Source organism: Vicia villosa, unplaced genomic scaffold (assembly GCF_029867415.1).
Source record: "Vicia villosa cultivar HV-30 ecotype Madison, WI unplaced genomic scaffold, Vvil1.0 ctg.000308F_1_1, whole genome shotgun sequence".
In the NCBI taxonomy this organism is placed as follows: domain Eukaryota; kingdom Viridiplantae; phylum Streptophyta; class Magnoliopsida; order Fabales; family Fabaceae; genus Vicia; species Vicia villosa.
The window spans coordinates 345,299-372,638 of NW_026705135.1; the positions used below are offsets into that span (position 1 = coordinate 345,299).

General features: G+C 35.3%; 1 protein-coding gene across 3 annotated transcripts; it reads right to left on the reverse strand.

The window, feature by feature from the left end:
• Positions 1-7,471: 7,471 nt before the first annotated feature.
• On the reverse strand, positions 7,472-23,058 carry LOC131626601 (exportin-T). 3 transcript variants are annotated; one of them, XR_009291231.1, is made up of 14 exons: positions 21,190-23,058; positions 20,907-20,996; positions 20,728-20,817; positions 20,445-20,549; positions 20,273-20,332; positions 19,632-19,694; positions 19,443-19,538; positions 19,098-19,262; positions 18,465-18,638; positions 18,281-18,343; positions 18,115-18,213; positions 12,468-12,614; positions 7,829-8,015; positions 7,472-7,715 (listed from the first exon to the last, which is right to left on the reverse strand). XR_009291231.1 is itself a non-coding variant. In XM_058897426.1 (13 exons), exons 1-13 carry the CDS (start codon positions 22,903-22,905, stop codon positions 7,926-7,928), a joined length of 2,958 nt encoding a protein of 985 aa, XP_058753409.1. In that variant the 5' UTR covers positions 22,906-23,058; the 3' UTR covers positions 7,472-7,925. The 3 variants fall into 3 exon arrangements, 1 of the variants encoding a protein (XP_058753409.1); XR_009291232.1 differs by having other exon boundaries at positions 7,472-7,741; XM_058897426.1 differs by having other exon boundaries at positions 7,472-8,015.
• Between the last annotated feature and the right edge of the window lie 4,282 nt (positions 23,059-27,340).

Genomic DNA, 27,340 nt, shown 5'->3' on the forward strand with positions numbered 1-27,340 from the left:
CATTTTACTAATTTCTAACAACCCTAAAATGCATTTCATTCCTATAGTTGAAGGATGTAAAACTTATAAATTGGAAGCTTTGTAACTTGAAGTTTGAGTGGTCTTTGAAGGTTGTAGAGCAACTTTGAAGAGCAAATTCGTGTAGTAGGATAGAGAAATGGAAGGATTTTGTAAAGTTTTTAGTTTTAGGGTAAAATGAAAATAGGGGGAGGCTGTTTTGTTTAAAAGCAAAACGCGCATTTCTCAGAAATGCATCTCCAAAATGTTGTTTTCGGAAATGCATTTCCGAATTATAGGGGCACTTATGGTATTTCACCACGGGTGACCAAGAAAGAAGGGGGGTCTATAAAGAAATTCTCTAATTATAATTGCTTAAAGCATTGCGTGGGCCTACACTTTGTTGTATTAATTATAAATTAGTTAAAATATTTTGTTATACTATCTCATATTGCATTTCTTTAAGTGTTTTTGATTGTTTAGAGGCCCCATAAATTAAGAGGCCATGTGCTAAGGCTCTAGTTGCACTTGCAGAGGGCCATCATTGATTATGAATTATTTTTAATTCTTTCAGGCGACTCTTTAGATTTTTTTTATTAGTTCCTTTCTGAATTGACAGATGACCCTTAATACCTCTTTGAAATTGCGTGAGATTGTTTCCGTAAAATATCAAAAGTGGGTTGAAGCAACTCTATGATGAACATTATGGCCAATTATGAATAAAAATGTAGCAATCTTCGCTTTGACAAACACATCTCTTGAGTCAATTAAGTAGTTTTTTTCTCTCTACTCATTACATAAATTAACAAAATATTATTTCTTCATTAGAAATAAATAAAAATAACTTGTTCTAGATCCATTTAATTCTTCAACAACAAACTCACGATCAGTCAATGAAGTTGTCAAAACATTTGCTTTTTTAAAATATTTCTGATGATAGTCATAAATGATACTATTAAAGACAAATTCTACAAATTCATTATCACTTGCATTAGAAGTTGAATCATCACTTTTATCTATATCAATTCTGCCTTGAACTTGACATACAATTTTAAAACAAAACTTTAAGAATGAGATATTCAATAAAAAAGAAATAAAAAGTTTTATAATGTTAGATATAAATATGAATATAGAAATAAATCAGTCACAGTAAAGAAAGAATTATGAGGTAAGTTGGCAATTGTAGTAATGGTGATGACAATTACAAGAAAAGGTTATATGAAAGATAACAAATTAATAGAGATAGTCTATCAGCCTTGCATGTATTGCACCCAAATCACCATAAAATGACCCCACAATCATAAAAAATTCTTTTCTACCTTTTTCTTTCACTCCCTATTACTTATATAGATAAATAAACTCATGCATCCCATGCACTGAGCTGGCACTTCATCATTATTTTTCTTTCCACTTTTTCCTAGTATAAATCCTCTAAATCTTTGGTTTGGGCGCATAATCAAGGCCCACTTCCACATTCGCATTCCTATCAGCACTCTCCTTCATAGCAACAACCTTGTCCTCAAGGCTAAATTCTAGAAATTGTTCTTTCAAATATGCATCATCTTCCCGTGTTACATCCTCAATGGTATTGTTCTTCCACTATATAAGGCTTTAAGGCACTATGAATTGTAACATCCTAATTTAGAATTATGTTGTTTATATAATTATTTATTAATTTTATATAATTATTGTGTTTATTTATTCATTAATTATTAAAAAAATAATATAAATTAGATGTGTAGAGAAAATAAGGACAAGGTGGTCATTTTAAGAGTAAGTGAGGATATATGAGGAAAAGCATAATTGAGGAATATTTCTTAATAATAAAAATGAAAATAAGGGGAAAGAGAGATCATTCTGATCGTATGTTAAACTTTAGAAGAACGTGAGAAAGAGGCTAGGGCAAGGAGAAACTAAGAGAAACATCTGTCCATTAGAGTTAGGGGGAGTCGTTGCTACAGATAATCTAAGGTGAGGGTGGGTAATTGCTTTCAATTATGATTGATATGAGGAAAGGGTAGATATAGGTCTTTGATTCTATTCGATTGATGATGAACGTTGTGGAATAATTGTTGATGATGATGATTTATATGCCATGATCTTAATTTTATAATAATATGTGAATATATTGTTGTTGAGGTTTGTATCACATTGATTATGATGCAATGTGGATGATGTATGAGTCGAAAATTGAGTATTAAGAAGGTCTGCATTGTAACGATTCGCACCTGGGGGTTGCTGGAATCGCGAATTTTACATGGCAAACCCTAGGCGAGCTCCAGGTGAAGAAATTCGTCGGGCTATCTCGAGGCTAGGATTTCGCTGGGCAAACACTAGGTGAGTTCTAGGTGAAGGCATTCGCTGAGCGAACTCGGAGCGAATGGTAATTCGTCGGGCGAGCATTTTGGCAGTACACATCAAAAGTGTCGTAACTTGGGTTCTGTAACTCTGTTCAATGCGTCGTTCGAAGTGTTGGCAAGCTAACGCCTAGAGCTAGAACATGATATTAGTAAGTGAGATGTTAGAGCATTATTTATATGCATATTATGTTGATGAAGGTGTTGGTTTATATGTTGAGTTTATCAAATCATTGCATTGTTGTAATGATGTTACGTGATACCGATGTTGGCATGTTTGTTGAGATGTTAAGTTAATAGATTTGATGTTGCTATTATTAGTAAAAATATCCATAAATGTGTTGTGTTAATATTTCTATAATGATGTTATTTAGATGAATTGTGTTGGTGTTTACATGCACAGTCAAAAGAGGACCAATGTGTATGTGTTTTGATATTGTTGTTGTGCATTTTGTGAGTCATGCATCCATGTCATCAAAACTTCGGTTCTAATTATGATGTGGCCTTGATCCTATGGTTGTGGTTCGAGTGCGAGTAGCGGATTTCTAGTGATGGAGAATTAGTGAAGTGTTATCCATGGTGGCAGTAATGGTTTTTGTGATGTGCTCTGGTTAAAGAGTGAATCCGATTCTATGGTGGCGGATCTTGTATCCTATGGTGGTGGAATAGGGAGCTAAATGAACCTGTGTATTCATAAATTTGTACCACATGCATTAAATCAATGTTGTTGCATAGCATCCTATGTGGCATTGCATAATTTTGTTGGTGTTACCTGATTTATTGACACTTGTATTTCTTATGTGTCTCTTGCGATGGAAGATATACATGTGTTACTTGTGATGTTTGGGGTGTGAGTTATGATGTATTTGATGTTGTGGATTTGTAGCTTATAATTGTGGCAAATCTATTCTTTCTTTTATCTTTTATAATTGACTATGATTACTCACCCTTCTATTTGAATGTTGCCTCTACGTGGGTAACATGCAAATACTCAAAAGAAGCTTCTGTGGAAGTAAGTGGAAGCTAGTTGTGGAGACATTCCTTAGCCATCATTTTCATATTGGTTTCTACTCTGGCCATGTAACATCGAATTGGGATTGACGTTTGAATTTCTTAAACTATCATGTCGTTCATTTTTGGTTTTAAATTGTTGAACTATGTTTAAGGTGTTTTGAGTTAGTTGATGACACTAATGTTATTGAGATTATTAAAGTTGGGGTTTAAGACTCAAAGTATGTTTTGATTTATAGTAAAAGTTAAATGATGATGATTCCACTGTGATGACTCCAACACTTCTAACCGCGCGTAAATCGGAGTTACGGTTCTCGAGTTATGATGAAAACAAGAAATCATTTTTCTCTTTGCTGTCAAATTCTCCAGGAGAGATCGGGAGATTTAAGCTCCCCTTGGTTGCCAAGTGAGCTCAGGGCGAATCTGCCTATTTGTGCGCTACATTTTGGGTAAGTGAAAATTCGCCAAGCGAAATATTTGGGCACCAGACGAATTTTTCTGGGCAGAGTTTGTATGTAGAGTCTTAAAATAGATTTTTAGGGTTATGGTATTGGATATTTTTCTCCCAACTCCATCAACTTCATTCTTGGAGACTAGAGGCTTAGAAACCAATATTTAGGGTTGCATCTTGATGATCGGAGATGGGTTTGCTTCAATCGGAGTTGGCGAACCGAGAGATTCTTGTTCATCTTCTTCTTTCTTCTCTTTTTACCCTTATTTGTTGGGTTTTGTAAGTATAATCATTTTGTATGTATATTTGTTACACATGGTATTGTATAAAATCTAGTTTACAAATCAATGTTGATGTTTATCCTTGTTTTTTCTTTGTGCTTGAATTTGAGTTGATATAGACATATACTACTCAAAATCTTGTTCTTGGATGAATATTTGTTTGGTTCTAGACTCTAGAGATAGATTTAGGTTTAGTAATCATAGAGGGTATCGACTCTTAATGCCTCTATGTTGGTTGAGTTGCGCGAGACATCGCCGACGAGATCAAAACGGTTGATATCTCAACTTTGTGTTAGACATAACTCTATTTTGAGTGATACATGATGATATTGACAAGTAATTTAGGTTGCTTGCAATTGAGTAATAAGTTTAAGTATTTGACGAGTAGATGAAATTCAATCCCGGCGAGTTTTCTTTTATACAAAGAATACATATATTTTCTTGTTCATTATTTACTTTCCACAATTTAAATTTTAAATCATTCAACCCAAGCTCATAAACGCGGAAACAATTGAATGACATTCTTTCCCTCGCATCGATTCATGTGGATACGATAAAACCCTAAATACTTAAAAAACTTTTGCTTGCTGCTTTACCGCTTCAACAATATATCGAGCTTGTGGACTGGGAGATGTATGAGAAGCCGCAAGGGTGTACATGCTACATCTAGTAGTCTTTATTATCTTTGTAAATAAGTCCCATGTTTAAATTAATGCTTTGTACATGTGGATGTTCAGTAGCCTTGAACATGCCAATTGGATTTAAGGGTGCGCTACATTGACTATCCTATTTTCAACATTGGGACTGCGACTTTCTTTTAGACCAGACAACTAGCTGGCTATTTGAGTCTGTTACGGGTATATTAAAAATTATTGTTTGTAATTTAATTCTTATTTAATTGTGATGTATGACATTTCTTAATTTTTCTATGTTCTTTTATAAGTGTTGGCTAGATATACGAGCATTTTTCCACCATTTGTGACAAGAGGGTGCAGCATACCCTTGTTGGCTCCCCACGGGCAAAGAGATGGAAGGTCAGGCAAGCACATTCAAGTGGTGTTCTGTAGTTTAGGAGAAGGCTTGATACAGTGACAGTAGAGGATGTCATCTAGACACCATACACAGATTATAAAGTCCATCGTGAGTTTGATGAGTCTTCTCTTTTTTCTGCTCATATCAGGTGGCAGACCTTAGTGGCTAGACACTTATTCGATAGGTGTATGCACCAGTATGGGTATGTTTAGGACATCCCATAACCAGTTCATGTTATTCAAGCTTCGAGCATTGATAGGGGATTTCAAAGTAACCTCATCAACTATGTTCGTGTCATTAGAGATAATGAAGTGGAGGTTCAACACCATGCGAGTGTGAGGGTTACCTGGAGTGGTACCTTACTATATCACGCCCTCGCATTCGGCCACCTATTGAGCATACACATGATGATGTTGAGTTTTCTAATATTGAGGGACCAGCCAATGATGTGTCGCCGCCTCCATCTAGTATTGATGACCAATAGCACTTGCAAATGATTATTTTTATTATGGATAACCTCATGGGTTTGGTAAACCCATATAGTGAGATTTTTACCATATTATCACATGCAACACACATAGCCCATTGGGAACCTATTTAGCTATTTGATTTTACATTTGTATTATTAGTATATTTGTCTCGGACTAAATAGCACCGTGCTTTTTATTGCATAATATTTTGTTGAATACATGTTTAGAAGATGAACATAACACATTACAACTAACATAAATTAACAATAATAAATACTTTCTCAGTCTCATAAAAAGTGTCATATTTGAGCAATATGCGCTTCATAAGAAAATGATTAGATATCTTAGTTTTAATGACAAAACTAATATTATTTACTAAAATATCCTTATTAATTGTCTTGAATAAAGTGAAAGTTAATAAATATGGGTATAGTAGTGGAAAAATAATAATAAGTCATGCATTGGTATTCTAAAAGGACAATTATTTTGAGACAGAGAAAAAGTGAAAATGAGACACTTTTCATGAGACGGATAGAGTAACAAAATTTAAACAATAGCAAATGATTCTAGACGTTTCAACATCTTGATTATGTCGTTGACAGGTCTTGAAATTGTCGCATCAAACTCGATCGGTCCCTTAGTTAGCCTGCGGTAAAATATTCTCCACATAACCTTCAAATCTTCATCAATCTTCAACTCAATAAGGTTGTATTTCACATTTCCATCATTATCAATCTAATCTGCACGAAACTCTGTCATACTCACTTTTCTATTTTCGATGTCGGGCAACAAATCATTCAACGTGGATCTCACGACGGTGAGACATGCGGTGTCCTTTAAAAGCCGAAACTCTAGGGAATTTCACCTCGTTGAAGTATACTTCTGATTTAATCAAAAATTGAGAAACCGACATTTTAAAATACTTCTCTCAACAATAGATAATCCCTATTTATACAACTTTGAATTCAATATGGACCACACAAAACAATCGGTCTAGTCATATTCGTACAAAATTGTCAACGAAGTCCTAATCGTTGAAAATTTGCACTACAAGAAATTTCTTATTGGCTAAAATTTTAGATATCACATATTCACATGGTATTTATTAAAATTACTGATATTGTTTCAAAGATAGCGTTAATTTTATTTTAAAAAACGAGTTTATACCGGCAATGATACCAAAAATTTTCAATGAACTACCAGTAATTATCCAATCAAAGATAGTTTTAAAATTAATGAAATATGTGAGGTGCTTTAATTCACACATTTTGATCCAATCAAAGACAGTTTTAGAATTAATGAAATATGTGAGGTGCCGGTATATTTTCGGAGGTTGCGAGTTGAATTCTTGTAAAAGGTGAAATGAATTTCCCAAAAATTGAAACAAACCAATGTTCGATGAAATATTTATAGCAATAATCAAAATGCTAACAATACTCATTTGCCAATTAGTGAGAGAAAACTAATATAGTTTTTCAACATTAGATTTATTATTTTAACAAACTTAGTCACATTAGAATGTTTTTTTTACCTTTTAATTAGTCTGAATTGATTTCTGTATTATGCTGGAAAAACTCAACAGTTGCCACCCACAATTAATGATATAAAACATTGGTTATTATACTACAACTCATTTCTCATAATTTTTTAAAATGCGGTTGTGATTGTCATTAACTTTCATGCATGCACATATAATATGTGCCCTAAGTGCACTTGTTAAAAAATATTAATAGAAAGTTTGTCTTGAAACAAAGCAATGAAAACATCAATTATAAACTTTTAATAAAAATATTACACAATTTTTAATAAAAAGTACATCGTAACCTTGAGGTACAAAGACAAATGAATAAATCAATTTATATCAATAAAAAATTTCAAGGAACGAAAAAAGGACTGGAATATCAAGTACCAAAATTTTTATCTTACATTGACAAGTTTCAAACAACAGAAATACCCCCAATGTAACAAGAGAATTCCTAAAATTTACAACTATGGGACAAAAGAATAAAAAGAAAGACCCAAGACAATTTGCTAATTGGTCAGGTTACAGAGGAACTCATCAAAAATAGGGCAAGAGATTATCCGGAGCTCATCCTCAAAAGCTATATACACAACACTGCAGTATTCACCACCATTTCGTGACTGCTTTATTTGGGAGAAAAGGTTGGGATTCAAAATAAAAATGATAGAAAGAGCTCAAAATTAATATCATCCCAAACAATCAATTACCTTTTGTAGTCCCAAATCATTAACCGTACTAGAAGACGGCCAGAAAATAATCCAGTATAGGACGATGACTCAAAATTTGTCCATTATTATAGGTATGCTATCTGAACACGAGGCTTCCATTTTGCTGCAGTCTCAAATTTTCTATGAGCGACTGATAGAAAGATTTTAGAGCCTTGATATCGCTACCCTGTAAAAAGAAATATGGGGAATATTAGGCCCATTACAACAAAGTTTCAATGGGCGATTCCTCTAGAAAATAGCAAGCACTAGGATACGCCGAGCAAAACACTTCCACAGTAAAAACCCTCTTCTAATTGAACAATTAACAACATATAAACCAAAACTTCTTGTGTCATACTTCAAAGTTCAAACAAATATATTCCCAGGCTCCAATACTTTTAAGGGATAGAAGAGGCACAATCCAAGGATGAGATTGTAATTTGTCAAAGGAAGTCAGTCATGAATATTTAAGAGGAAACAAGTTTGATGAATGATAAACCAGTTAGCATAACAGTAGTTTTAAACTTGAATCAGTATTGGTAGGATAAGACTTTATTATTTATTTTAATAAATTAGCATAACAGAAATTTTAAACTTGAATCCGCATTGCAGGATAAGATTTTAATAGATTTTATCTACTAGATAGGTATTTATTATTTTAATATAAATGATAGTATTATTAGGATAAGATTAGCTTAGTTATTATCCTAATTAACTAGGACTCTTCTTCTGCTGTCACCTACCAAAAAAAATATTAAAAGAACTTGTGAATTTAAGAAGAAGCTCTGTCAAGGTTGGGCCTGCTTCTACTTTCACCATAGGTCGAAAGAAAGGTTCTACCACATCAAGATCTGTGGCAAAGATCAGGGACCATAACAACTTAGTATCACAAATCAGCATAGGGTGACTCAGATTTGGCAGCAACATTGAAGGATTTCATTGAAAAGATGACAACCAGGCAGACTGCTCTAGAAAGCAGATGGCTGATCTCTCCATTTCAGTTCAAGGAGTGACTAAAGGTACAATAAGAGATAATTCAGAAGACATGGGAGTCGCAGTAGTGGAAACTATACAAGACAGGGGATAAAAACAGCTCGCAGATGGGGATTCATGGTTCCCTGCTATTCCAAAGTGTTACCCACTTACAATGACACAGGGGAACTGTTGTTGGGGTGGCTGAGGCACCGTGATAGGATTTTTATAAATCAAATGATAGCTGAAGGAGACAGGGTAGAATTAGCAGAAGACCTATTTACGGCTGGGCTGATTGATGAATTGAGCATAGACGTTGAATTTCAGCAATCAGCAAATCTCAGAGTTGCAATGAATATGGTTCGAGCATTAAAGCGTAAACTCACAAGGAATGCTTACAGAATGCAATAATAAGAGTAAAACCTTCAGCAGTGGTTCTGTTATCTCAAACCCGAAAGGCACTCCAACAAAAGGACACAGCCAAACTGACTAGTAGAAATAACAGAGCAGGGTTTCTTGCACCCCCTTTATAAGAAAAATTAAAACGAGCATAAATGGCAGAAAGGAGGACACAGGTTTTCCTACAATTGTGATGCATCCTACACAAGGCATAAATAAAAAAAGTTGGTTTGGATTGAAGGGCTCAAGGAGGAAGATAGTGTGAGTCAGAGGGACCAAGCTACTCATGATCCTCCGATTTCTCTATATGCCATAGTAGAAATCATGAATCTTCTAATATGAAGTTGCTTATGAAAGTGGCTAGAATCACAGTATCAGTTTTAGTTAATTCAGGAGGCACATATAATTTCCTACAAAAAGACTTAATCCCATATTTGGGGGTTAAACTTGTGGCAAAACCAAGGCTGCATGTATATGTGGAAAATTGGGGAAAGGTAGTTATTATGGGACTTTGCAAGTCTACTATTAGTCTATATTCCCTAGGACACGAGATGTGTTTCAAACACTTCTGTATCTCTTCACTTGCTCGATTATGTGATTTTAGGAATCAAGTGGATGTGCACATTGGGTCCCATCAAGTGGGATTTTAGGTCCTTAAAAACAGAGTTTGCAGTGAACAAGAAGAAGGTAAAATGGAAGGTTAAGCCCAGGTTGAGGCTCTTGAAGTAGAACACAGACTGAATGTGATGCAGGGACAGAATTTCCCAGCACTAATCTTGGAGAAGTTATTGGCCGATTATGCAAACTTGTGATATGGAACCTTCTTGCTTACAGCCTAGTTGCCACTATGATCACCGCACTCCCCTCAGTCCAGTTACCCACATTTTCAAAAATATGAGATTGAAAGACAGTGCACTCGAATTTTGCAACAGTGGAATTATCTAACTCAGTCAGCAAGTCCCCATTCTCTTCACCCACCCCCTATTCAGGAATCATGATGGTTTGTGGCACTTTTGTGAGGATTATTGATAGGAACCCAGATTTAAAAAGAAAAAGAAATTGAATTATTGATGGAAAATAGAAATACTACAGAAGATGAACCCCTCTTGCAATTTCAGCAAATGCTTCTCAAAAAAGAGATAATACTCTCTCTGCCCAAGCCAAAAAATTTCTAACTGAAAAGGTACGTATGAGTCATAACTTCACATACCATGAAGTTATGGGAAAGAGTGATTGAACGGAGACTGAGAAAAGAGACTAAAGTCACTAAAAATTAATTTGGTTTTATGCCTAAAGTTGATCATAGGAGTGATCTATCTACTACGACGTGTGATAGAGCAATATCGGATGGACCAACAAGACTTACACTTAATATTTATTGACTTGGAGAAGACGCACGACGTGTGATGGAGCAGTATCAGATAGAGTGCCAAGAGAGATTTTTTGGAAAGCCCTAAAGAAGGAAGGCATTAAGATTGCATATATCTGATATATCCAAGATATGTATGAACTAATGTGCAAACACAAGGTGTGCATTTAGGTTCAACCCTAAGCCTCTACCTTTTTACTTTAGTATTGGATGACTAGCGAAACACATCCAAGAGTTAGCACCGAAATGCATGCTTTTTGCAGATGATGTAGTCCTACTGAGAGAGTCGAAGGAGGATTTAAATGAGAGGTTGAAGACGAACTTTAAAAACGTATGGTTTTCACCTAAGCATAAGTAAGACGGAGTATATGAAATGTATGTTTAACAAAATGAGAAGTGTTTCTAACTTAGATGTGAAAGTTGGAGACCGTGGGTAAGACGGAGTATATGAAATGTAAGTTCAACAAAATGAGAAGTGTTTCTAACCTAGATGTGAAAGTTGGAAATCATATCATCCCACAAGGTCACACTATTTAAAAATCTTGGGTCCGTAATACAAAATGACAGAAATAGAAGGAGATGTAAATCATCGAATTCAAGTTGGATGGCTGAAATGAAGGAGGGTTTCAAGGATTTTATGTGACACAAAGCTACCACTCAAGTTGAAGAAATTTTTTTATAGGTCTGTGGTAAGATATGTGATGTTGTACAGGAATGATTGTTGGACGGTTAAGAATCAACACGAGAATAAAAAAAGTATGACAGAGAAGAGGATGTGTGGTAAGACTAGACAGGATAAGATTAAAAATGACAATATTAAATAGTGTTGGGGTAGCACTTATAGAAAAAAAGATGGTGTAAAATAGACTTAAGTTTGGACATGTAGAGAGAAGACCTGGGCACTCAGGGGTAAGGAGAGTAGATCAGATGGAGAGAAGTCAAACAACTAGAGGTATAAGAAAACCTAGAAAGACTATAAGAGAAGTTATTAAAAAAGATCTCGAGATTAATGATTTGGATAGAAGCATGATCCTGAATAAAACATTATATAGAAAGTTAATCCATGTATCTGATCTCATTTAATAGGATAAAGCTTGGTCGATGTATCTAGTCCTTAATATAATATAATTGTTGTTTCCCTCTAACAAATAAGCCACATAAGCAATTATAACCACTTCTCGTTTCAGCCCATTTGTTGGGCTGAGGCCCAAACTCGAGTATCTAACAATTACTTTTAACTCAATGCCAAAACAGTTAAAAATAAGTTTCACATTCCATTGCTGAACGACTTGTTACATGAGCTTAATGGAGCAAAACACTTCACGTTGTTAGAATTAGGGCTACAGTTTTACATTAGGAACCTGTCACACTCATTTGTGATAGTCAAGTTGCAGATAAATTGTCACTTTATTATAAAGAATATTTCATCAAGAGACATCACTACTAGCTTTGTTACAATTCATTATATGAATGGTATATTGCTCCCACACAGATTCTATTATTTTCTGGTTTTCTCTCTTTTTTCAAACTGTATAGGTTCTGGAAGGTTCTTGGTTAGTCATTTAGTGTAACAGACTTAGCTTGGTTCTGGAAGGTTCTTGGTTAGTCATTTAGTGTAACAGATCTAGCTTGGTTCTGGAAGGTGTTCTGGAAGGTTCTTGGTTAGTCGTTTAGTGTAACAGACCTAGCTTACTGTTAAGATTCTGTTATATTCAGATTACAAATACCTTTGTAATAATCAACAAAAGCTCAAAATGCATTGACATTCAGATTCAAATTTTACTTCCTATCACATTTCAGTGTATCTCAATTCTTGCTATGGACAAAAGGCCTCTATAAATTTTGCTTCGGCAAGACATGAAAAGCACACTACAATTTCTCGGTTTGAAAGAAGTTCACCTGCAACTTTTGACAATACTGTTCGGCCAGATCTGGCGGGCAATGGGCAACAGAAAATCCTTTTGATATAAAATGAATGAGAAAATCATCCCCGAATTTGTCATACATGACCTTCTGCGCGACCACAATTTCTCCAAACAAAAGAAGCTGCATGGAAACATAGACAATAAAAAGGAAACAAAATTAGTACTAAAAATTGGCATGAAATGTCAAGACAAAACTGAAATATGGATTTCCATTTTCTTATTTAATTAACTTAGGTAAATTAAGATAGCATCCCCGTTTCTTAGCCACATCTAATATGCATTCTGATACTCACATGGATAGCATCGTCAAAACCTATTTCTATATCCAATAGACACCTATCTATTTGCGCCCAGAACCATCACCCACACTTTAGTTAACTTGCATGTGGTCTCCCTTAATGCATCGTTTAACAAATTGAACATTAATATTATAATATTAATACTAACTCTGAAAAATTAATATTATAATATTACTACTAACTCTGAAAAGTTACTAAATCAATTAAAAAGAACATTGACTAAAACTACAAGTGCAACATATAACTCGGCTTTAAAATATCCAAAGACCATCACAATCTTAGTCATAAAACATTATAAACAAACATTTAATTTAATCACATTAAAATGTAACAAATTATCAAAACTTCAGAGAAGAGTATTGGTAGATTTGGAAAAGTTTACCAAAGGACCCGCAAGAGAGAGAGAAAAAAAAAAAAAAAGACAGCTGGCATATGAGACAAAGGTTGTTAGGACAGCACATGGCAGAGCCAGGTGTCCAGCTGTGAGTGGACAAATAGTACTAGGTTTGCAAATAAATAGCAGTAATGATTGTGAGTCAGAGAGGCAGAAATTGAGTAGTGGAATATCCACTTGGGAGAGTAATAGGCCTCTCTAAGAGCCTCTGTCATTTCTATCTTTTTTTTCTGCAATTTCTAAGCTTTCTGCTTTTAGCTTGTACTACTAGATCCCATTTGAACTCTAGTAGCTTAATAAAAATCAAAGCTTTCTTACACAATCTTTTCCCTGTTTATTTACTGTTTTTTAGATATTAAATTGAATCCTATCAATTTGGTATCTAGAGCCTTGGTTCGAAGAACACAGTGGATGGTTGTTACTCGTAGTGAGATGGAAAACAGAGTCGACTCAGTAGAGCAAAGGATGAACACTTTCGAAGGAACGTTGGAACAGATTCGCCTGATGGTGTTGGAGCAGCAGGCGAGGCCGCACGTTACAGCTGAGCAAATCCGTCAGATAATCTTAGAACAACCACGGCGAAACCATGGAAGAAACGGACGCCCACCAAGGGGTGGGTACGACGAAGAAGAGGAAGAAGAGAGCGACAGAAGCTCCCTCTCACGCGAATCGCAACACCGTTACCGGCGAAATAGAGGTGAGGGTCGTTCACGATTCTTTGGAAGTCGAAGGAGACTGGAGATTCCGTTGTTCAAAGGTGAGGATGCTTATGGTTGGCTGGTGAAGATAGAACGATACTTCCTGTTGAACGAAGTTAGGACAAAGGACAAACTAGATATAGCAATGATGGCAATGGAGGATAGGGCCCTAAATTGGTACCAATGGTGGGAAGAACAAACATCTTTGAAAACGTGGGAGGAATTCAAGATAGCCGTGATGAGACGTTTTCAACCAGGGTTGCTGCACAACCCTTTGGGACCATTATTGAGTCTGAAACAGAAAGGCTCAGTAGGAGAGTATAGAGAGAAATTTGAAATGATGGTGGCACCTTTGAGGAGGGAGGAACGAATCATGCTAGACTCCATTTTTCTGAATGGACTCAAGGATGAGATCCAGGCTGAGTTGAAGCTCCATGAAAGCCAGGATTTAGCTGAGTTGATGGACAGAGCCCTATTAATTGAGGAAAAAAATGAGGTTGTCACAAAGAAGGGTAGCTCATGGAAAGATAGGGGAGGCACTTTCAGATTGAAAGATCCTGCAGAGGCTGGAGGATCTAAGAAGGAAAGTGAGAAGAATCAAGGAGGAGGAATGGACAAAGGAAAGGGTCGAAGGCTGGACCCTGCAGAGCTGGAGGAAAGGAGCAAGAAAGGGCTTTGTTTCAAATGTGGAGACAAGTGGAATAGGGAACATGTTTGCAAATTTAAACATATGAGCTTGAAGCTGTGTGAAGACAGTAGTGAGGAAGAGGTAGAGGTAGAGAGGTTAGAAGAAAACCATATGGCAGTAGCAGATAGGGTAAAAGAGCTGCAGACTCTGCAATTATCTATGCAGAGTAGGGATGGGTTCACTTCTAACAAATCTTTCAAGGTATGGGTGGAAGTGAAGGGGAAGAAGCTGCTGACTTTAATAGATTCAGGGGCTACCAGCAATTTTATTGACCCAAAAGTGGCAGCAGAGCTAGCTGTGAAAATAGTGGAAACTCCTACTTATGTGATTGAAGTAGGAAATGGAGAGAAGGTGAAAAATCAAGGAGTGTGTGAGGGGCTGGAATTCAATATGCAGGGAGTGAAATTCAGTCAACATTTTTTCATGATGGAGTTAGGTGGTACTGAATTGGTGTTAGGCATGGATTGGCTAGCGAGTTTGGGGAAGATTGAAGCCAACTTTGGAGAGCTCAGTTTAAAATGGGAGAAAGAGGGTTTGGCATATGAAATCAAAGGAGATTCTGCCTTATGTGTTAGGCAATCAAATTGGAAGGCTATGCTCAGAAATTTAAGAGATGAAGGTGTAGGATTCTATGTGCACTCTAGGGAACCAGAAGCATTGAAGGAAACAGGGGGGCAGGAGGAATGGGAGAAACTTTTGAAGCCTTTTGAGGCATTGTATGGGAGAAGGCCTCCTGTGTTGATAAGAGGGGATACTCCTTCATCAGCAATAGATGAAGTGAATAAATTGACTGCCGAGAGGAATGTGGTTTTGAGGGAACTGCAGGAGCAATTGCTTAGAGCTCAAGATGTCATGAGGAGTCAAGCAAACAAACATAGAAGGGCTGTGGGGTATGAGGTTGGAGAGAGTGTTTTTTTGAAAATCCAGCCTTATAAAATGAGGAAATTGGCTAAAAGGTTGAATAAAAAACTTAGCCCAAGGTATTATGGTCCCTATGAAACAATACAAAAAATTGGTGCAGTAGCTTATAAATTAAAGCTGCCAGAGGACACTAGGGTGCATCCTGTGTTCCATGCTTCATTGCTCAAGAAAGCTGTATCACCTTCTGTGGCAACACAGCCTTTACCTGTGTGCATCAATGAAGATTGGCATCTGGAACCAGTCCCTGAGAAGATTCTGGAACAGAGAAAAAATGAGCAGGGTGGACTAGAGGCATTGGTTCAATGGAAGGGCTTGCCTGAGTTTGAAAATTCATGGGAGAGTGTGGACAAACTGCAGGCTGAATTTCCAGAATTTCTCCTTGAGGTCAAGGAGAATTTTGAAGGGGGGAGAATTGGTAGATTTGGAAAAGTTTACCAAAGGACCCGCAAGAGAGAGAGAAAAAAAAAAAAAAAGACAGCTGGCATATGAGACAAAGGTTGTTAGGACAGCACATGGCAGAGCCAGGTGTCCAGCTGTGAGTGGACAAATAGTACTAGGTTTGCAAATAAATAGCAGTAATGATTGTGAGTCAGAGAGGCAGAAATTGAGTAGTGGAATATCCACTTGGGAGAGTAATAGGCCTCTCTAAGAGCCTTTGTCATTTCTATCTTTTTTTTCTGCAATTTCTAAGCTTTCTGCTTTTAGCTTGTACTACTAGATCCCATTTGAACTCTAGTAGCTTAATAAAAATCAGAGCTTTCTTACACAATCTTTTCCCTGTTTATTTACTGTTTTTTAGATATTAAATTGAATCCTATCAAGTATAGGTATAACTTTATGTTTTAATACACATTATTAGAGATACATATAGTGCACCCTGTCTAGCATGGGGACACACCTTAGAGAACACGCTCCTTTGAGCAGTACCCCACACTTAGCATCGCAATGCATCTAAAGAATAAACTCTCATGAAACTGACTAACTAACTGAACCGAATTCAGTTAGTTAGACAGCTGCCAAGTTACTTACATAGTTACTAGCTCAACACTGGTATATAAGGAGTAGAAGAACCCTCTTTGTAATCATTATGTTTTGTGAAATAAATAGCAGTATACATTTCTCTGAATATTCTATAACAGAAACAAATCAACAATTTATTCTCTAAAATGGTATCAATAATCCCTCTTTGATCCATGGATCTTTCTCTTCAAGCATCCAATGCAAATGCATCCCCGTCACCTCTTCTCCCTTGCCACTGTAGGGATCTTCATCAAATCAGAGAACCATTTCAGTGTCATTTCTAAGTTGAAACAGAATTATCTGATATGGTGTCAACAAGTTGAACCCTCAACCATTTCTGTCCTATGCCCTGACCTTTGCAATACTACATTTCAAGAGCACAACCAAATTATTTGGTTTTTATATTGGACCAACTCATCCTTACAAAATCAGCTTGCAAGGTGAGGGGTGTCACTCTTCAAAAACTCTAATCAAAGCTTTGGATTTTCCCAATACACCCCCTTGCGCCCAACACTATTATTAGGCTAGATGCATGGATATACACGGTGGGTCACCCTAATTGATAGGCTTAGGCTCTGATACCATATTAGGTTTTTATATTGAACTTAGACTTATAAGGAGGGGTGCCACTCTATATAAATTCTAATGAGACCTTATCTTTATTCAATGAGGGACTTACTACTTTCATTTCCCCATGCCAAACTTTTCCCCTACACCAATATTCCCTGCCAAGCCCCAGTTTCCTGCATTGCCACCTCCAGCACCAGTGCCGGTAGCTCCTTAAGCGCTCATGGCCAATACTACACATGCATCCTCTCTTAATTGGTACCCAGGCCTAGGGGCTTCTCATCATGTTATATCTAATGCACAATATTCAACAACTATCTCCTTTTGAAGGTCCTAGCCTAATTTTCATTGGTAATGGACAAGGTTTGTATGTTTCCTCATCCGGTTCATCTTCATTCTCTTCACCTATTAATCCTAAACCAAACTAACTCCCAATAATCAGCTACCTGTTCCCCTAATTACAACCAAAAACATGCTTAGTGAGTCAATTTGATCGTGATAATGGAATTTATTTTGAATTCCATCCTAATATTTGTTTCATCAATTCTCAGGATTCTAATGAGATACTTATCAAAGGAATGCTTGGCCAAGATGGACTCTACCAGTTTTCAAGCATACTTCCACACTTGTACATAGCTCACCTAGGTATTCATTAGTCTTAATTCTTGTAATTCCATTCATGTTGTAAATAATGTTGGTATAAGCTCCAGTGTTTTTGAGTCTTGGCATTCTAAACTAGAACATCCTAGTCCTGAAATTCAAAAACTTGTTCTCAATTAAGTGTAAAACTCCATTTCAATGAAGAATCAAATTTTGAAATTCTGCTCCAGAGCTGTTTCTTGAACTCCCCTCAAATAATGTCCATTTTAATTAAGCAAATAGTTCCTCAACAAGCCAAAGAACTAGAAAACAATTCTAAATTCTACTATGTATGAGGGACATAATGCATTCACATGGTGATTTTGGATGGCAAAATGATAACACTTGAGAAAAATAGGTAAAGAGTATTTAACACAAGAATAAATGAATCTTACAGTATTTGCATCACGGAAATCAAAAGATCTGTCCAGCACACTGTACAAACAGCAGTTTGTAGCAAACGTTTCGATCACAAAACTCCGGAAACCAGGAACCTAAACCATTAACCATTTAGTTAAAAATAATAAAACGTCAGAATAAGTAGAAATGAGTAAAAAGTACCTTTTCTTCATATGGCTGGGCACACCAATCTTTAGTTAATCTAATAAAAATCTGCACACATGCCTAAATTGTAAAAGGAAAAAAAAGTAAGATTCAAATTGTAAATTGTCAAAAGTATTAACAAATCTAGTAAAAATGACCACCTCTAGGCTCTAGTTAAATAAATAGAAAGCAGAACACATACCTTTCTTATAAGAACATCCTTATGATTACAGGAGGAGTAAAAAAGCAATTGCATCACTGGATCCAGGTATGCTTTACATTTTGGGGAAATAAATACAGTTGACAAGTCATGTGTAGCAATCACATGAAGAAATGTATACAATGTTCGCTGAAGTTCTTGCAACTCACGAATTTCCTAGAAAAAAAAGGAAAAAAATCTCATCATGCATATAAATTTGTGAGAGCTTAGAAACATAAGATGAATGGAAATGGCATTTCATGATGGGTTTCGATTCAAAATAATATATAGCTACAATTGCACCCAAAATATACAGCTACAAACTAAGAAAAATATTTTGTTTAAATTCCAAAATAGAGAATCACTGCTTCCCTAATCTATGATCCATTGAATTTCCATAGCATGGCTTGAATTTATAGAAAATTAAAAAAGAGTATGGAGAACTGGATATTTGATAATAGTTATAGCAAGGAGCATGACTATTTTCACACATCACAAAGTACAAACTGCCCAACCAAAAGTTATCCAATCATAATGAGCAATCAAATGTCATGATAATTTACTTCTAAAAAAATAAAAGGAAAGGTAAAATATACCACAGCTATTTATTAGGAAACTGCATTAAAACATTCATACCTCAGTGACTGTATCAAGACCTGAAGGCAATCCCTCTCTTGGAATAACACTAAATATCCGATCAGCGACAGATGGAAAAATTTCCTCCAAAATGTCATGCACCAAAATATTGAACTTGCAGATAGATTGATTGAGCAACAAAAGAAAACCAGACATTTGCTTTGGCTGCAACAAAATTAACCAAGACATTACACAGGTTTCTCTTATTTTATTTGCGTAGGAAACAGCAGGAAAGCAAAAACAACCTCATAAAGTCAAGTAGGAAACAATCAAATTCTGGTGCAAAACATGAATGCCACTTTGAATCAAGAACACTGCAAACATATAATTAGAGATACTGCGTACCTCAGTTTCTGCAAGTAACTGCTCAAGTGCCTTTGGAAGGTAAGGAATGACAGATGCACCTAATGTATCCACCATGCGGTGTATAAATGATGTAACCTACATATAATGCATGGATATCAGATGACAAGAACATGTCCCTCTCACGCACGCGCACACACACACATATCCAGTCATTAAATGTAATCGTACCTTGTTTTGTAGAAGTTCTACTCGTGGAAATATAACAAGAACGTGGAGAAGTACATCTAATGTCTGCAGAGAAGAATGAATGGCAAGATTCAGATCAATAAAAGATAAAGAAATAATAACTTGTGTTTCATGAAAAGAAGTATGATTTTTTATAGAACATTAAGGCGTAGTTTGATCCATATAGCCAGCCCCACTTAGTGAGATAAGGCTTGGTTGCTGTTTTTTGTTGTTGTTTTTCTATTCATGAAAAGAGAAAGGCTTAACACACAAAAATTATCTTTCATGGGCAGATGCTGCAATGATGGATTCTACAATTATAAAAAAAAAAAAAAAATCTCTGAATTTCCATCTATAACGAAAATATTGTTCAAAATTTCTTATCACAATAACAGAAAGTATACATCTGATAAATCATTGTTGTCAATTGCAGAAAATAGCGGTTATTTCAAACTCCACTATGCAACAATGTTGTTGCGTCGCGACTAGACATTTTGAATTAAATAGCTATTGGGGAACAAAAGCAGATTGTGCGAATTCCGCCACACAGTAGCGCTATAATGCTGCTACTTAATAGCATTGTGATAAACCAAACACATCACCAGGACACAAGCAATACAACTTAAAGAGAAGAAAATACTAACCTGCTTAAACATGTTTCCAATTGCGGGGCGACTAGCAGTTACAAGACGCTCGCTGAAGCCCTAGATTTTTTAATTTATTAATAAGAATGGAGGTAAAAACAAAATCACGATGGATCTTTCCAGAATTTTACGAGACATGATGAAAGGCAGAAAAGTTAAATTACAGAAGCACCTTGCTGAGAGAATTAATTGCCACAATAATTTGCTGGATTACAGCAATTCTGGCATTAGTCTCCTCATAACTTAACAATTTAGCATTTCTCAGCAGAGCCTCAACCTGTGTTAAACAATCACACTAAATTATTTGATTCAAATACAAGCTGTAACAATCCCCAAGCATAATTGTCAGGAAAAAAGAAAAGGGCGCCAAGCATTTCACAGAATTCAAGTATCTTGAAATTTTGTACACATTTTATTAGTAAAAAAGTATCTCGCAGTTTTCAGTAAAAAATCACCTGCTGACAAAGAGGGCTGAGCAAAGAAGATAGATAATCAGACTGCTTTTCAGGTGGGACATCTTCCATTCCAATCAATAACCCAATTGCCTGTTAAGTGTGTCAATCAGAACTTAAGAATGTACATAGCAGCTTTAAATTTCACAGAAATATCCTGAAACTTTGAAAAATGTGTATACCTCAAAAATGTGGCTACCATCTTCTGACCCTGATAGCTCTTCTGTTGTGTAATTCGTAGTAGTGAACCGAGCAACAGTATCAGGTAGGCTCTGAATTTGACAGACATACAAATTAACGACAACAGAGATAGTGGAATAACCAGTCACATGATTCATCCAAACATAAAAGGGCCGACAAAAAAACACACAAGTCACAAGTAGTTTCTACAAAAATTTGCTTAAAAATTTAAGTTTTAAAAATACGGAAAAAGCAAGCAAGAGTGGTGGATTAGATAATTGCTACCTGCAAAATCACCGCAATGAAAGGCACCAACTTCACCTTCAGCAATTTCACAACCCTCATAAACAAATAACTGGCCCTGCGGCTTACACTAATGTTTGGATGATGTATGCCCCTTTCATCAAGAAATGGAGACAAAACAACAGGAATGCATTGAGTATTGTCCTGAATAAACTTAACATATCTTGTCACTGTCTCCAAGTAAACAAGAGCAACTAGCCTATTGGAATGACAAGGAAACTTTGTTGATAGAAGCATAAGCAACAGCTCACTCAATAATCCACTCCCAGTTCTTATGGCTTCCTCGCTCAAGGATTCTCCAAGTGCATACAGAAGAGAAAGTGCACCTTCCACCTCCTCCACATTGCTATCTGATGATCTTGATATAGCACTTGCTAACGAATTTCTGATAAACAACTGAGTTACACTAGGGGCAACTCGACCCACAGTGCGAAGTAGAACAAATAAATCCTTTCTGAACTCTGACATCCTATCTTCCTCCTCTTTTCCAATTTTGTCCATCACATCGAGATTGTTACGGTATTCAGGGTCATAACGGATAAGACCAAGGATAACTTCCAATATCTGCCCTAGATGAAGTATATGCTTCTCGCTCAAAGGGGTAAGGCTCTTCAACGTAGAAACATAACCTGATAGAAACTGAACAATATTAAATGAAGCATCAACCTCGAAATTCTTCATTATGTAGAAAACAGACGGTAGAACTTCATTCAAAAGCTCCATGGAAACTCCTTTGGCTTCCTCAGAACTTATACGTTTAAAGCAATCCAAGGCCTCCACAGCATACCCAGAAAGCAATGCAGCTATGTCAGGAACCAGGTCAGCATTGACATCCTCGGTAACCAACCTAAATACGCGACTAATTTGAAGGCTTTGCAACAATGAGAGTTTCGATTGGGGCTCCATTCGCTTAGAAACTACCGCTAACAAACATCTGACTGCAGAACCTTGGAGCTGATCCGATGGGGCGCCAACCAAAATCAAATCAAATAACAAAGGGACAAAAACATCATTGTAGATCAGCCCTATGTCAATCCAAGAAATATACCTTCTCATGGAATCTAAAACAATGGCGCATAACTCTTGATCAGAATTTCGGTACATAGAAATAATATCATACCAAGCTCTGACTACATCCGATACACACTGCTGTCTGATTGCATCTTTAACCCTACATGCAACATTCAACTCCTCGGGGGTTCTAGGGTAGTCGAGACTAATCAATTCATCATCAAGAGCATTCAACACTCTACAGAACATGTCTATGACCAGGTTCCCCTTGCGTAGATGGGGTAAAAAATCAACAAAAACAGATGACCAAATCAAAGGGTACTCGAAGTAAATTAAAGCTATCAAAACCTGTGCAAGCTTGTTTTTAATAAATGCAGGACCTTCTAAAACCCTAGTAGGGTTATTGTCTTCGAGACAGAGAATTGAAAAGACAGTACCCCTGATGAGGTTCTTGTCTTCGGGGGTTATTGTTGAGTATCGTGTCTGAATGAGTTCATGCAAAGTCTGTAGGCACCAGAATTGAACTTGAACAAGATTTGAAGAGCATAACTTTTCAATGCATAATCTGCAAACCAATGGCTTCTCCTTAACATCGGTGCAATAAGTTTTAGCTTTTATCTTCAATTCATGATCTATGGCTCCCGATTCATCAAACATGATAAGAATACCTTTCTCTAAATCATCCATATTATTCGATGAATATTTTTCTGAAAGAGTGTTAGACGATAGCGTTCACCTTTCTAGATCAATAGAATACAACTAGAATAAGAATAGATGATGGATTGAAAACTAGGGTTTATGTTTATGTTGCTTTGCTTTCATTCTTTCTCTTCTTTATCACCCTCGCCCTAAATATTTTCTTTCACTTTAACCGTTTTTTTTTTTAATTTTTATTTTTAAAAGTAATAAATTTCATAATTAAAATTCTAGGCTGGATTGAGTTGAGTTTGGTCAAAATCTAAGATCTAATTCATATAAAGTACATTAGATTGGTCAAAACTATGACTCAAATCTTATAGGATATTTTGATTTTGATTAGATAAAATAAGAGAATTTCTCAATCCACGCTCATGGTTCTTTCGGTCATCTTGCGAATTTTTATTTATGCTTTTTTATTTTTGTAGATGTATATTTGAAAGTACTTTTTTTAGAAAATTGGTTTTTTTTCGCAAATACATCTATGAAAGTGTCAAAACATATTGAAACTTGAAAATAGAGTGATCCGTATATGTATTTAGGGCATATTATGTTATATTTTAAATCAATTACATTTTACTGTTTTGTAGATGTTTCTACGAAACACTCTATACATATATAAATAAGCAATTAAAATAATATTTAAATAGACTAACTAACTAAAAGATCAAGAGACTAAAAATTTGTTTGCATTGACTTATTTTAACTTACCTATTAGCATAAGTTATGGGAGACTTTGTTTAAGAGAACTTATGAGAACAATGTTCATAAGGTGTTTTCATCTTATTTTCACAAGTTATTCAACATAACAAAGTTTTATTTATGTATTTTAATTCAAAGTACAAAACATAACATAATGATAATAAAAAAAGTATTCATATTTATTTAAATAGGTCGGCCTAATAGGCTTAAAAGTTTTGTTTGGGCCTGAGGCCTAGCCTTTTTAATTAAATAGACATATAAAAAAGTATAGGGCTTTTCTATTTCAAAAAATGTGTGGCCTGGCCTGAGTCTATATAGACTAGCCTGTAGGCCCCTATTGTCGGTCTGGCCTATTTCCACTACTAATTGTAATGACTAACATTGTATAATAATTCTAGATACTTATTATATGGTGTTACACTTTCATTATCGAATAATGAAAATTGATACAAATTTAGTGTCGTGAGTATTACTCATCAATTTTATGAAAATTTGAAATTAAATACCTAATTTAAAGTGTTAGAAATAGTTTAAATAAAACTGATAAAGTAAACTAAATTAAAAATTATCACATGTAATAATAAAATAAGAACTTAATAGAGAGATTGGAACAAGCAATAAGAAAAATAATAGGGAGAAACAAATATTTGCGTGAAATGCCTGAATTATATGTCAGATCCAAAGAACCACATTGAGGAAATGAAGATAACAAATCAAATCTCTATAGGTCGATGAGTAGTATATTCTAAGCTTCATCTTAACACACCTTCTAGTCAATGACTTCTGCATTGTTAATCTAAGATGCTTGAAAATTGAGTAATGAAAGATATAAAAAGATCTAACTAGAATAATGTATATATAGTCGAGTAAAATCGCAGCACTGGAATATATAGGTGAGTCGCGCAATAGCAATGTTTAAAATAATTTTTTTATATTGCAACAAAAAAATCACCTTATGGATTCAATTAGAGAGCGACGCGTTACAAAATAGAAAGTTTGGATCACACCACTGTCACAAGAGGCGCAATGCTATCACTCGCAAAAAAAATCCTTTTTCCTTTTAAAATCAACCTTCATACCCCAAACTTATTATATTTTCTCTCAAAATAAGTTCTATTTTACCTCCAATACAAAAAAAAATTAAACCAATAAAAGTTATAAGTTGGTTTTGGTGAGTTGGGACACGTCCAACGCTCGTTTAACATCGTTATTTTGACCAACAAGAAAGTTACCAGTATGTTAAGTCTAATTCTACTTCTTCTGCTGGGAGCTTTCTTCCATGATACATTTTTGTCATACGCTCATTTAATTTAAAAGTGGTATTTATGCGTGGATCAACTAATTCAATTGCTATATGTGGTAATACAACTTTTACCATGTATGACCCTGACCATTTGAACTTCAGTTAACTTGAAAAAGTGCTAAACCTCAAGTTAAATAGTAGCAATTATTGACCTATTGCAAACTCTTCTTGACTAAATACTTTTCATGGTATTTTTTGTTTTGTCTGTAGCTTATAAGTTACTGTATTTTTGTATTTTTATAACCTCATTTCTTTTAGTTTGTTTAATTTTAGTATTTTATTCTTACCTGAAGTACCTGAGTCTAAATTTAAAAATTTGATAGCCCAATAGACCTTATGTTTTTTTGGTGATAGTAGACTTTATATTTAAGTTTTAACTAATAAGTAACAAGTTTAAACGTTCACTAATTGATAAGGAGACAACCCTAAATGAGTTTTAAATGTTGTGTGGTATGCTCATAGTGTATCGTCTAGTTTCCTTTCTCAACCTTTCCAAGATGAACTAATTATTTATTCCATTGCTTAAGTTGCATGCTTGATACCACAACTTGTCCATTTGTTTGCAAATGATATGTTTACACACCTTGTATTCCCCACTCTATTTTATTAGTATTCTCTATAGATAGTTGTTGCAAAAATCCTTTCCTCCACCGCTAACTAGGACGTTGACACTACAACCCTAGCAAAAATATGTTTTGTTAAAAAGCGGGGGAGATAGCAACACAAGCTATCACTTCGACCCATTTGTTAACATAGTCAATACAAACTAAGATACGAAAATTAAAGTATGAAGGTGAGAAAGAACACACGAAATCAATACCCAACAATCAAAAGGTTTCACTTTTAACATGTCGCGAAGAGGCAATTTGTCTCTCTTTAAGATACTACATGTTTTTTTGACACTATTTACACTTGGTTACATTCTCAAAACTATCTTTGAACAATGTTGGGTGTAACACCCCTTTCTACAACCCAAAAATATAACATATAATCAGAGTAAATTAACATGCATACATACACAGGGTGTCACACCGACGGTCCCAAAAACTAAAAGCTTTCAAAAAACCAACAACATATATCCCAGAGAACAGATAACCCTGGTCATAAATACATAACACATATTAAACATTACGTTTCTCATAACAATGCATACAACAGTGAAAATAGCATAACTCATGTATTAGCAAAATGATCATATCCCATACTATAATCATGTCGCAAAAATATTCATCAGGATTATCACCAAATACCAAATCCAGAATATTAGGCAATAAGGTCGCTCAACAACAAAAATTATCTTAGAGATACGAGTTAACTAATAAGTATCATAATACATCTCAATAACAAAACATGAGTTCGACACTAAAAACCCTCGAGTGTTACATGACCAGAGCATTGACTCACTACCTAATCAAATGGAAAAGAAGACCAACTAGGATTCTCTGTTATCCTCGTGCAAAGCAGCACTATCTTCGGTACCTGAGCGATGTCACATAGAACATTATTCCAACAGAAGGGTGAGAATTCACATTATCATAGAAATATGTAAAAATAAGCAATGCATAGCATACATATACAAGAATTCATCACACCTTGCATAATCATGTAAATAACATTTCTCAAATCTACTTCACATAGTCAAATATGCAACAAAGCTCAAGATAGCATCCAACACAATTATCACAAATCACGTCATTGCATAACATCAAGAAAATCATAATGCATGTAAACTCATGCATGTGGTACAAACTTTGTTATCCTTTTCGGACATACTAAGTTCATCTACTAGATAAATAACCTGCAAAAAGCTCGTTCTCTAAGATTTTAAGCCCCCTCTCTGAGCTTGGGACAAGTCACTAGTCTCCGCAAGAACTAGAATCCATTGTCTCTTGACACAAATGATGCATCTGCAACTCAACAACAACATATGCAAATTAAGATCATCTCTCAATCTTAACCATACACGCATATCACAATAATCCAACTCATATGAATTACTCACCAAAAGTTGCACAACATGCATTAAGTAATCATCCATAACAAGGTACATTAAAATAGCATATATTCATTTACACGCAATCATGAATCATATACAATATATCATACTAACAATTAGTATTCACATTCCATCAAGCCATAACACATATTCACATAAATACATGTTATTATACAACCACATCATAATTAAGTCATCAAGTGCCAAAAAATTTAGTTATATCATAAAGATAGTTTCATTAGCTTCCTAATGCTTCGAATGACACATAAAACGGAGTTGCGGATCAAAAGTTATGCCCTTTAGAAAATTCACAAACACCAGAAAAATACGGAACTAGAAAAATATTGTGCGTTTTCAGCACTTCCAACACAAAACCAAATATGAGTTTACATGTTATAGGTCCAAAATACACTCATCAAACACCA